We start from the raw sequence: 12,657 nt of genomic DNA, 5'->3' as shown, positions 1-12,657 counted from the left end.
TGCCTGGCATATATAAAGATGTAAACTTTGAAAGATGATACTGGGTGTGGAAGGCCCGTCAGAGAGCCAGAAGGTCTAACAAAAGTGGATACTAAAGCACACGAGGGAGAGTGTTTAGTGCTCTAGCTCCTCTCTCCTGAGTTTAATAGTACATGTGGGTCCTCTGCCAGGTTTCAAATGCATTGGTTAAATGGCATAATCCGGTAGTGTAATATTACTCCATGTCCATATGCATCTGGTCATATAAATGGATCTGTATCCATCCTGAGGGCAACCACTATTTCCGGTCTTTTAGTTGCAGGACCCGAGGTTAAACAAATCGGAATTTAGACCTACAAGGATGAGATGATGGCTTTTCATGTAACGTGCAGAGAGGAAAGAAAATATATTCTGATACTGTAATAAAAAAACGACATGTTGCCGGCGTCTGTGACAGACTGGCGCCCTGTCCAGAGTGCACCCGGCTTCTTGCACAGTGTCAGCTGCGATCGGCTAGCGCTAGTCATTTTAAAATGACTTGTAACCCTGTAAAACAACGTAGTTAATTAACTGTGCTTGTTGGGTTTTATTAGTAAAGCTAGGTCGCAACTGTAGGTAGTAGGCTTGTCATGGGGGGCATGCTAGTTGCTATCTGCAGTTAAGCAGATAAACGCGCTGGTAAATCCACCCCCTTACACTTTTTCTTTTGTGTTTTTTGGATTTACGGTACCGTGCTCCCCCAAACTCCTCAGAAATAGCACAGCATACCACTGCCCCACTCACACTGCCTCAACGTGGAGAAATCCAAAGCTCGACTGACACTCCATCGCCTTTTCACAGCTGCGAAAAGCCATGCGTGGACGGTTGCCATTCCGATTCAAGTTTTTTTTCATTTTACCGTCCCCTTTCAAAAGAAGCTTGTATGAGCGACTTCGCTGAGCTATGGGCTCAAACTTCAAGCTTAACTTGCTGCTAATTTTAGCCGACACCGTAGAGGCAATGTTGCTGCCATCTGTTTAATTAGAGAGGGGAATGGTGGCGGAATATAAATAACCAACGATAACCTTAATGATACATTTTTTTTAAGCAGGATTGGAAATTTTGCTAGAAATTGTGTGGTTATCTCTCTCTAACAACACTCTCTCTCACATACTTACACATACTGTATGGAAGTGAGCATAAAGCCTCCATAGCTGTGTGTGGGCTTGATTGGCAGCTCAGTTAATCACTCGTTAATCCCTTTGTGTTATTGGCTGAAAATTCTGCTATTTTTACCAGAGGAAAACGAGGATCATGTGGAGCTAACGTCGAACTAGCGTGTAATGCACAGACGGGAAGGCGACATTAAGGCTGAGAACAGAACTCGGGGTTTTGTTGCATTTATTTTCGTACAGTACTTTGGCGACATTTTGTCATTAAAATCACAAAACAGTTTTTAAAAAAATAAAACTAAATACCAGTAAACAACACACTGTCTGCTCATTTTACATATTGCAAAGTAATTTAAACTACTGACCTTCCTGACTTCCAATCTGCGCCCTCTACTGGCAAACGCCACTGAAACGCACACAAACATACCCATGCACACATATAAAAACTGAAAAATAAAAAATGTGTGTGTGTGTGTGCAAATGCTTTTAGTTTTCAGGAGGCAGCGATAAGGCCGGGTTCGTGTCCACAGGCTGGACTACAGCCCCTAAAAAGTTTTTTTAGACAGAAAAAGACAACGTTTCAATACTAGGTAATTTTTCAAACTTTTTGGGAGTTATAATCCAAGAGCAAAATAGCCAAATTTTATATAGGAAAGAGCAGTAAAAAAAAAACCCAACACAATTAAGACAACAGGCGTGTAATATCGAGACTCTTTGTGGCAAGCTAGCAGATATTTTTTCCACTTAACTCTAAATCACAGTCTCAGTTCTGAAGTTCAAGCCTGTAAGTTAGTTTTATTTAGCCTCTGTGTTTTCGACTTTCTTCTCAACCAAGAAGACTCATTCAACCTCCAGAGCAGCTCCACCTCATAGAGCGAGGTTTACAGCGAATACCTCATCCACCCGACCTGATTCAAAATACGTCCCCCCGTCCTCCTCTGTTCGTCACGATCTCCCTGAGCCTCGAGACGCCTGTGACGAGTGTCTAAGTAAGGGATTTCCTGTCCCGTTTTCTCTGGGATCCCGGTTCTCGGGCACCCAGCCACGAGGTGGTGGTAGCTGGGCAGGACGCACTGGTTCCGCCCCTCCTCCTGGAAGTGCAGGGTCAGCGGGGTCTTCATCTCCCTCCGCCCGTTCTGAACTACGTCTCCTGGGTGCGGGAACTGGTGCTCTCCTGGCTCTGAAGCTGGAACCCGCAGGACTTGCAGGACCCCTCTCGTCCGAAATGTGTACTCCAGCAGATGGAGAGCTTGGATGGGCGGAAGCGGCTGGCTGCTGCCCTGCACTTCCGGACTCCTTAATGGTGTTCAGCCTCCTCATGGGGACGAGAGAGCGGGACGAGGAGCGGGGCGACACCCCAGAGGACTGAAGACGAGCTGAGAGATGGTCCACCTCACAACCACCTATTATAACATCAGTATTTGAATATAATTCATATAAAAGTTAAAACAATGTTTGGTTTAGTCACATTTTAGTCACCGAATTCAACCAAAACAAATCTCTCTGTGATGCGTTCATCAAGGGAAACAAGCACATTTTCTATAAACTCACCGTGACTTCGTCTTCTGAGGGAAAAGGCAGACTCCAGCTCTCCACCAGGCTGGAGGGAGTAGTACCTCTGAGACCTGGGGATGTCTTGTGCTGGCTGGAAGAGGAGGAGGGATGAAGGTCAGGCAGGCTGGGAAAATAAGGTGGCAACATATTTTTAACGTCCGCCAAAATGAAGACCCACCATCTCACGGAAACTCGCAACACGCAGGCTGCGCCTGATGCTCGCGTGGCGGCGAATCAGAATCTCCCTGGTTCGGCTGTCGTCGGGTAGATTATATTTGTTGGTGTATGCCATCGTCTGGAATATACATTGAGAGATATTTAATACAGTTTTTAATGCAAAACGTTGAAATTAATGTTAGGATGTGCATTAAAATTTACACAGACAATCACACATGCATACATCCTGCCGCCCGAAATACTCACCACAGCGCCAAATGTGTATCAATCCGCAGATGAAAATAGCATTGTTTCCTCCTGTTCTAGTAACATTTGCTAGAAACTACAGTGCCCAGCTGTTTTAGTAAATTAAAAGGCATTTTTCAAAGATGAAACTATACATTTGTGACCCATATTTAGAAGTGTCTGTCTCTACTTGCAACAAATAGCCTATGAGACTGAGTGCCGCAGACAGGGTAGGGAAGTCAGGAAGCATTGAGAGACAGATTAACACTTTGTTGATTTTCGTGGGATTTGTCGACAGTAAGAAAAATAGAGCAGAATGCCAGTCTTATCCTATAAGTTTTGGAAAAATTCTGAAACCACAAAAGAATTCTAGCCAAACAAAAAAAAACAAAAAGCTTTTTATAATTGTGCTTTTTTTTATAAAAAGTGCTGTATAATTACCTCAGGTTTTTTTCTATAGAAACCACAGTAAAATGGCTCCATAATTACCTCAGGTCAGACCACAGGCGGAAAGCAATACACACACATGCAGTTTCAGGTAAAACGTACCTGAAGGGGATCATTTCCAAAAGGAAAAAAAAGTGTAGAACCTGTAGTCACGAATGGGAAGTGGCTGTTGAAATGGTATTAGACCATAGTTCATTTTAGTTTTAGACCGTTTAAAAGCAACTTGCCCATTTTCGGACAGAGGCGAATAATCCAGCACTGACAAAACCCAGCTGATAAAAACAGTTAAAGAAGGTTTCCCTGCAGTTGTGGCATTGACGGTACCTTCTGTCGGATCTTGTACATGTTCTTTGACAGGATGTCGTGCATTTTCATCACGTCAGCAGCAAGGAACTTCTTCTTCGGTCGAGATGCCTCCTTCTTCTCATCACTGATTGGAGTTGAGAGCAATGAACAGTGAATGAGAGACATTAATGAAATATAATGCTTTACTTTTACTTCCGACGATAAGATGGACTGCAGTTATCAGCATCATCAGCTGGAGCCAAATTAGATTTTGGATAAAGGTTTCATGCATTTAGCTGATGCACTCATCCTGACTGTTGGTGAGCAGATACAATTTCTATGATCTTACTTAAAGACTCAACGCATAAGCTGATTTCAATGCAAAAATTACTGTAACTTTTGGGTGGCGAGGTTGTGAAGCTATTAGGTTGCGGAGTATCTGAGTCAAAGACATTTTTTCACGACTTACTAAAATTTAAAACGACAGACTCTGTTGAAAGTTTTGGGGAATTTTCGTTGTAGTATTGAGAAGAACCGTGACCAGTTTTTATGTCCGGTCACAATATAGCTAGAATAGAATACACAATGCAGCTCTAAGTTTTGTTTAACAGTACTGCACCCCGTACATTCCCAGCATTTACAAAAATGCCCAACTGTTACTCCCTTGTTCCCCACAGTCTTGTTTTCTTCCACTGTGATACACGTAAGTTCCGGTAGGATCCGTCAAGTATCTTATTGGTACCTGACTCAAATTAACAAAATTACACTCTTAACCATGTTTTACCTTGTTTTCCCACTTGCAAGTAAGAAATAGTCTTTTTCAATAAATAAGGCTAAAACCGGTCTGCTTGTCGAACTTACTGCAGAGAAACAATAGATGGCGCTGCACTGAGGTCTCCCACAGGGGATTCCAGTAGATCAATGGCATTCTGCAGCTCCAGTTTCTTATACAGAGACACAATACTGGACTCAGCCCTGTTGTCTCGAAGCAGGATACGCCTCAAAACACGATCGTTGAACTTCTTAAACCTGACACACAGTTAAACGAATAAAGATTATTAGCATATCAAGCTACGCGTTCTCTTTCTTGACCTAAATTAATGAGCAAATTGGTCTGAATCTGCGGGAAGAGACCCACTGGTTCACATTAGATGAGGAGAGATGGTAAGAAACAACTCGATAAATGAGAATTTATCCTACTTTCAATCCAGTCACATTAAGAGACATAGTCAGTCAGACAATGACATGGCTCCTACTTGTCTTTCCAGTAATAGTGACTCCACTGTCCACACAGGTCCTCAATACCACAAACAACATGCTCCATCACCTGGACAAAATACAGTCAAAAACGGAGATGTAACAATGTAAAAATAAGACTTAAAATCAGTGAAGGAGAGAAAACTAAATCTGTTACGGTAACAGTTGATATCTTACCCTGGTGTGAATCTCTACGTTGATGGTGTTCAGGTTTTTGTTGGTCCTCCTGATGTTTAAATACTCTAGTATGGGACGGATGCTGATGCCCTGTAAAGAAGATTTAGAAAAAAAAAAGAAAAAAAAAGCGCACACAAAATTTTATTCTTTGTAAAAGGGGTCAGAGTGGTCGTCCATTTAAATACAAAGCAATGCGATACGAAGCACGCGGTGAATATCGAAGGTCCGGAAAAATGGGCCACCTGTATGAAAACAGTGAATATAATGATGGCGATTGAAGCCGTGACAAACAGGTTCCTTCTGTTGATGTTTTCGGGCAAGGTGAAGACCAGGGCGAAGCAGATTGCCCCTCGCAGGCCTCCGTAGGCGAGTCCAAACTGGTCCTTGAAAGTGAACTGGATGGTACGGAACGGGTTGATGATCTGGGTCAACACCAGGATGCCTGCAGGAAAGACAAAGACGTTAGCTTGACGAGCCTGTCTGGTTGATGAAAGTCTTGAAGCTCAAAAGTCCCTAGTGAAAACAGGATAGGAGAGAACTTTGTTACGATCTCGCCCATAAATCGAGGCTCTCACCAAGTCCTCTCCAGATGAAGGCAAAGAGCAGCGTAAACAGGATGTAGGCCCAATTCCACTCATGTTCGGTTGTTATTGTGACAACACCCAGGAAGAAGAAGATGAGGGTTTCGGAGATGGTGGCCATCATCTTCACAACATGGCGAATGGTTGTGCAGGATCTCTGAGATACATTCTCTTCTACGTAGTACTTCATGGTTAACGCACATGTTATAATGCTGCAGGGAGGAAAAAAACAAAAAGTTTGTGAGTGACCTTTGGCGATGGAGAAATTTGTTTATAGCCCTACGGATAAACCCCAAATACTAACCCCACAGATCCCTGTGGCGGTTTGGGAGGTACAGCAGGGAGGTGAGGTTATCTTTTTTTTTTTTTTTGTCCATCTGTCCATGCGGCACAATATCTCAAATGCTAATTATCACATTTTGACTAAATTATCCACAAATTTCAAAATAGAGAGAAATTATAGGGCAAAATATGGAAAAAGCAGAACATATAAAGTAGGAGGCAAACTTTTTTTGTATAAAAAAGTCAAAGGAATGGCCAACTTATGTTAAAACAGTGTGAACGATGAACTCAGCCACACTAAATTAGACAACTGTCCAATCAAAATTAAGTATTTTGAATCTATAGGTTTAAAAAAAATTCCCCTACCTCTTAAGCTAAATCAGCCATTTAAAAAATTACTGTATTATTTATAAGAATGAATTTTTACAAAGCTAAAAACTTTTCTTAGCTCATGAAAATCACATGACATTTTGGAGCTACATGGTTTCTCCCCTAGGACAGCTACAATATGTATTTATTCATTCTTATTTATTTCCTTTTTCTTTTTTCTTCCGTCGCATTTCTCAAATTGCACCTTTTGGCCACAGGGGGCGCTAAAGCATTTGTTTGTCAAATCCATGAGTGAAACATATTTTGATACTGTGACTCTCCATACTTAGCACTTGCTTCTAAGTAATACAATACATTTAATGAATTGGACGCAGGTTGTTGTCAAAATCCCCAAAAGTAAACAACCGCTTCAGTGCCCCCTGTGGCCCAACAGTGTAATTTTAACATTTTATTTTACACCTCTGAAAATTCTGATTACTTTCCAAATGAGCTTTACCCATGTATCTCTAAGTTAAGCAATTTAGATCTTTTTAAAAATGTTTATTCATGAGTTGAGTTGGCTCTTTCACTTCTTACAACAGATAAACACATTTTGAAAAACCCATGGTTATCTGAAAAATGTATCGTGAAAAATGCTGAAATCCGGGTGTTTTTCTAAGCTCCGGAAAAGATTTGAAGACATGGTGTTCACAAGGTAGCGTCTATTTGTTAGGTGATCCTATCATTTGAGTGTTTGGCAGATGTGTTCACGCCTTTCCCTTACATGCCTGTAAAGGGAGACGATTGTTATCAGTTTTGTGGTCTCGCCTTGACAGTTGTCAGTGGACAGTTGTCTGCTGTCGTGTCAAACATAACTCTCTGCTATCAAGCCAAAGTACAACTCCTTTTGTCTCATTTCCCCCTTACTCCACTCACACTCTGCGCACTCAGTCCCAGGAATGTTGAGGGAGCGCTTTTTTCGCCAACACCGTGTCACACTTTCATGTAAGTGAATGACATTTTTGTCACGTGATGCCGCAAACGTCATTTTGGAAAAGTATGTGGAGGAGCAAGTTTGTACGAGTTGCACAAACACCAGGCAAGAGACAAACTCGTTTAAAGAGTCTGGAGGGTACAGATTCATATCCTAGTGCAACTGTTGGCCACATTTTCTGGTGTAGCTCCTGGGAAAAGCCAAGGAATCATGCTTGTATAGTCTGTGTATGTGTGCTTAGCTATACTGTAGTTAACTTGATTATCGCAGGTGGAGTAGGATTATCTAATTTTCTTTGGTAAAGAACATAGTTCCTTATCTAATGGAGAAAGGAAAGGAAGCAATAAAGCTAATTTCCTTGGTATTTAGAGATTTTTGACCAGCTATTCTCATGGCTGCAACTTCTGGAACCTTCTCGATCAGTTACGTAATGTTGGAATATTTCAAATATTTAAAAGAAATGGAGCAACTGTAATACGATTTTTCCTTCACTATTCTGAATTTTCGTAGATACCTGAATTTCATATTTGAAAACAGCAACCCTCTGCTCATGTTATGGAGTATTTTTATGGTATTGATATTTTTACTTAGGTAAAAGATTTGAATACTTCTTCCATCGTTGTCGCATAGATGCAGGTTAGTAACTATTTTCTCCCTCAGCTGTGTAGACTGATCGGTGTCTGGCCTACACTTACGCCAAGACGCTGGAGATGGCAAACAGCTCAGCCACCAGGTACGCCAGGTAGCTGTACATGAAGACGAAGAGGGGCTCGATCTGACGGACGTTGTGGGTGAAACGTGTGGTGAACGCAGCCACGAATCCAAACAGAAGGCCAAAGAGGACGCCACCGACGCCCACCACGAAGAACCTGGCCACTCCCAGAAACACATCGCTGGAATTAACAATGGGCAGGTCTGCCAAAAAGGCAAACATGCTGTAAAGTACCTGAGGAGGGGAGGAGAAAAAGACAGAGTACGGAAGATAAGACACAAAAAGTCTACATGCAGAACAAGGTTGGATATACAGTAGAGTTTCAGTTAAGGTACACTTTACTTACTGCATTTTCTTACACTAAATGACACATAAAGACACCAACACAGAGAGTCAACTGGAGATCACAGGTAGCCGTTGTCCTGCAAACTCTCAAGAATCTCTGCCAGTTCAAGGTCTGTTAAAACTGTTCGACTGTTTTTTTTTCGGGTCAGGCTGAAGATCACGCGCCATCCTGACTTGGGTCACTCAACTGGCAAAACCTACACGTTTCACGCACACTTGTCCTTTGGAGAAAGGATGCAACTGAGGACAATGGGTGCCAGGAAGTGCCGAGTGAAACTCTCAGGTGAAACCCAGTCTAAGCAAATGTGGGCTTATAAGGGTTGACGTTTCCATTCGACAATGAGGAACTGGCCAAACTAGACTGATGGGAAAACTGCTGGGGCACACAGATCCAGTCTGTGTCAGGCTTTTTCACAAATGCAAAAGTGCAGGACAACAGCTCATTTTTGCTGAGGCTGTGGTGAGAAATGAGTAATTTCCTGATCTAATGTTGCATTCTTGGCACCAGCAAGCCCCAGACTTCAGAGAGCCTCTTGCTGCTGCCGCCACTCACGCAGCCCTAACGATCTTATCACAAAAAGTCTTCGCCCTTTTCCTCCACACTTCAGCAGGGGGCGGATTCGCAGAAGGATCCTGTGGTTCAGAGGTTTTTCAACCCACCAAGTGTGCGTGAAGTGAAAGGGAGATCATAATTTGCAGTCTTTCTCAGAGTCCTAATTCATATACATGATACACATATTTTTAGATTCTGTGTGACTTACACTTCTAGAGGATATCATTATCGCTGATGTCCACCGTGGATAAAAAATACAGTACATAAATCCACTTAAAAAATCATAGACAAAAAATGCACCTGGGAACTCCCAGAAGTTGCCTTAGAATCATCACTTTCTTAGGTTTTCTTCAGTCTCAAAGTAATCCAGTGATAGTTGCCTGTGCATCCATGAGTACAATGCAGACAGGAACTTTTAATGGTTTCAAATTGCCAAAATGTAAACGAACATTGGCAAAAAATGGGCTCAAACTGCAGCCCAATGAAACAAATCTCTGAACAATAAGCCGTGTGTATTATAAGGTAGTTTTGATAGACTAACACACAAACAAAAAAGAAAAACACACATCCCCTGTACTCACCACAGTGACAGCATCGTTGAACAGTCCCTCTCCAAATATGACTATATATATCTGCTCATTGACTCCGATGTCGTCAAACACATTCAGAGCAGCCACTGGGTCCACGGCCGAGATGATGGAGGCAAACAGCAAGTTCTCCTGCGGTGAAGCGAGTGAAAAACAAACAAAGTTCATTCCTTCTGTTTGGTTTGGGTACCAAAGTGATTTAGACTCAATCCATCAGTTGACATCAAACTGCTTTTACATGATGTCAAAGGCAGATAGTCAAGTTTCTTTAAGATATTTTCTTACACATTGTGATAACGAAAGTTCTCCATTACGTAAGAAAACAATCCCACCATAAGGGACATTTACTGCAGTAGCTGCTCTGGAGCTTTCGATCGTATCACTTGATCTTCATCAGCTGATGGAGTACGCCCAGTTGTCATTAAATTGTAGATGTTAACATTTCCATTTTTCTTTTCTGCACTTTTAGGACTTTTTTTCCATGTTGGCTTAAGAGCTGGGGTGCAGCGTTCATGTTTGATCTTCGACGCAGCAGTTTTCAATCACATGACATGATATGACATATATGATATGATCAAAAGCTCCAGAACAGCTACTGAATAGCTCTTAGGGTGAGTTTGTGGTTTCTTAACCACCGTTCCTCCATTATTGTCGTTTTATCATGGCATAAGACCAAAGTCAAAGTTCAACTTTACAGTAAAAATATCAAAATCACATGAGTCAATATCACATGCAGTGCATTAAGAGACATACACATAGATGTCACCTTTGACCTTTCAATCAGAAGAAACCACTTTCCTACTCCTTCACCGATTCAACCTACGATTGGCCTGATACACACCACCCTGTCCCTCCTGTGACTTTAGCTGACCTGCAGGTTGATATCTTGAACTCCAAACACCTCAAACTGGCAGATGGCGAACAGAGAAAGCCCAATGCCGATGCTGTTCCACAGAGTTCCCACCACGGCGTACCACAGCACCGTGCCAACGTTTTCGAAGAATGGCCTTGTGGGCATGAAGTAGCCGCTCTCGAGGACGATGGGTGGGAGCATGTAGAGGAAGAAGACATTGGAGCTGAGCACAGCGGGGGGCTCCTCTTTGACTGAGTGCATGATGGCGCCGACGATGAGGCCGATGGCAATCAGGAGGCAGGACTCCGGGATCCAGATGGTGATTTTGTGATAAATGTGGAAACCTGGAGAGAAGACAATGAAAAGTTTGGACTCATAGCCTCCTGTGCTGACCTCCAACCCCAAATTTAAGGCTTTTGTCATCCAAAGTAATGTTGCAGCAATTATTCTGGTTCCAAATCCTGATAAAAAATTTAAAAAAACCCTATTACTTCATGCACAAACATGAAGCTAAACATGGTGGTTCGTCCAACCATACCAATTTTGGCAAAGGAGGCCAGCAGTACCCATAGAGTAAACTCAAAGGGGACCTGAATCCGAGGGTAGTCCATAGAAAACACAGGAAGGCTGGCCCTCTCCTCTTCGGGGAAGGCCTGAGGTTCATTGATTTGATTGTGGAGAGGTTTGACAGTTGGAAAGTTGGTCAGCGTTGAAGGTTTTGATTCCTGAGGCTCACATTTCCCACCAAAGCAGCAGAGCAAGAGGAGCAGAAGCATGCAAAAAACTCCTCTTTGAGTCCTGATTTGAAATAAAATAGAGGTCCCCATATCCACTGGTCAATGCAGATCTCAAGTATTTCCAATGTGAGTTTTGAAACACTCAAAACATGAGCACCAAAACATTGAAAAAATGTTTATTTTTCACCTTCAGTAGGCTGTAGCAAATAAAACACTACATAATTTAAAAAACAAAACTATCATTTAGCCCTATAAATCTTAACTCCCTTACTCCAGTCCATGTCCAGATCAATTAAATATCAAAGTTTCAATTGAAAAAAAAAAGTTCCGAATAGCTTATGCTTGTTAAAATCAAAGAAACAAGGTCTTCCTTCTAAACAGTCCTAACAGGATTTGGTCAGAGGTGCAACACAATTCTGGTTTCAAGTGTTGCTGAACCTGCTTGTCACATGTGCCTTGCCTACTGGGTGGAGCCGCTTCAGACTACATGTCCTAAGTGACATGACAAGAAAACAGCTAGACAACGTCGCTGCCATTTCGCCATTGGTTAAATTCACCCGCTGCTCTGGTTTCGGTATAAATCCGTCTTCAAATTAACCATAACAAACACAGACACGGGTTTTAAGGATGTGACTTGGGTAGGGGGCACATAGCTGGAGCTGCCAGTTTTGATAGTTGTGTTGAAACCTGCAATACCAAATACTTTCCACATGATGGCGATAGAAGGCAGTTCTACATTGGTACAGTGGCTTTACCTGAGGAAAGGCTAGTATGAACAAGTTTTAGGGGGAACTCACATCTCCAAGTATTATTATAATCAATACTATTATAATTTTTGTTCTCAGTAGATGCAGTAATTATTGGATGTGTTAATTTAATTAATGCTTTTATTCAAATATCATACACCAAAGGGGTACCCAAGATCCTACTGACACTGTGTACAGGAAGAAGATTAAAAAAAAAAAGGAAAGCAGGAACACACAGTATATCGGGAATAAGCTTAACAGAATAACCATACAACATTTTCATATGTTGATGGTAACAAAAACGAAGCAACAGCACAGTTGCTCAAATGCCTTATATGTAAACAGATAATGTTATATACAGTCAAACAGCTTGGGATGTGTGGATGATAGAATGATCAGCCTCACTAAAATGACACAGGTGATCCTATCTGTCCTCCTCTGGGTCTGAGTCGATGCGAAGCTGGTCGTTATGCCAGAAAAACCCAATCATTTTATTAGATTGTCATTGGTGCATTGGTGTATGAAAAGCTTTTTCATGCTGATGATATTGGTGGTGGAGCCCATTTTAACTACTTCATATTGTTGGGTAATCTATATTAAATTTAGTGAATTGATAGTATGTTTTGTGTGTAAAATCTTAATCAATTAAGTATTTATACCGGTCAAATAAAAGTAAATACTTTGGTAAAAGTAAAAATACCTTAAA

At 41.8% G+C, this 12,657-nt stretch overlaps 1 protein-coding gene across 1 annotated transcript; it reads right to left on the bottom strand.

The window, feature by feature from the left end:
• Nucleotides 1–2,075: 2,075 nt before the first annotated feature.
• Nucleotides 2,076–11,295, bottom strand: LOC120797971 (sodium/hydrogen exchanger 2-like). The gene is made up of 13 exons (XM_040141826.1): nucleotides 11,007–11,295; nucleotides 10,487–10,812; nucleotides 9,610–9,747; nucleotides 8,114–8,364; nucleotides 5,828–6,045; nucleotides 5,495–5,694; nucleotides 5,253–5,342; nucleotides 5,075–5,145; nucleotides 4,680–4,847; nucleotides 3,858–3,963; nucleotides 2,863–2,979; nucleotides 2,682–2,775; nucleotides 2,076–2,533 (listed from the first exon to the last, which is right to left on the bottom strand). The coding sequence occupies exons 1-13, from the start codon at nucleotides 11,293–11,295 to the stop codon at nucleotides 2,076–2,078; spliced, it is 2,526 nt and encodes an 841-aa protein (XP_039997760.1).
• Nucleotides 11,296–12,657: the final 1,362 nt, after the last annotated feature.

The sequence above is a fragment of the Xiphias gladius genome, chromosome 13 (genome assembly GCF_016859285.1).
Source record: "Xiphias gladius isolate SHS-SW01 ecotype Sanya breed wild chromosome 13, ASM1685928v1, whole genome shotgun sequence".
Classification (NCBI taxonomy): Eukaryota; Metazoa; Chordata; class Actinopteri; order Istiophoriformes; family Xiphiidae; genus Xiphias; species Xiphias gladius.
The sequence above is the reverse complement of the archived record's forward strand: the minus strand, read 5'-3'. Positions and strand labels throughout refer to the sequence as shown.

Bases quoted from the DNA above. Each gene is read 5' to 3' on its own strand.
- LOC120797971 (XM_040141826.1), bottom strand. From the start codon at position 11,295: ATGGGGACCTCTATTTTATTTCAAATCAGGACTCAAAGAGGAGTTTTT. The intron at 9,748-10,486 runs GTCAGCTAAAGT...GCTTCACCGCAG, and splicing joins TTCAAGATATCAACCTGCAG to GAGAACTTGCTGTTTGCCTC. The intron at 5,695-5,827 runs GTGAGAGCCTCG...TCTTTCCTGCAG, and splicing joins CTTCATCTGGAGAGGACTTG to GCATCCTGGTGTTGACCCAG.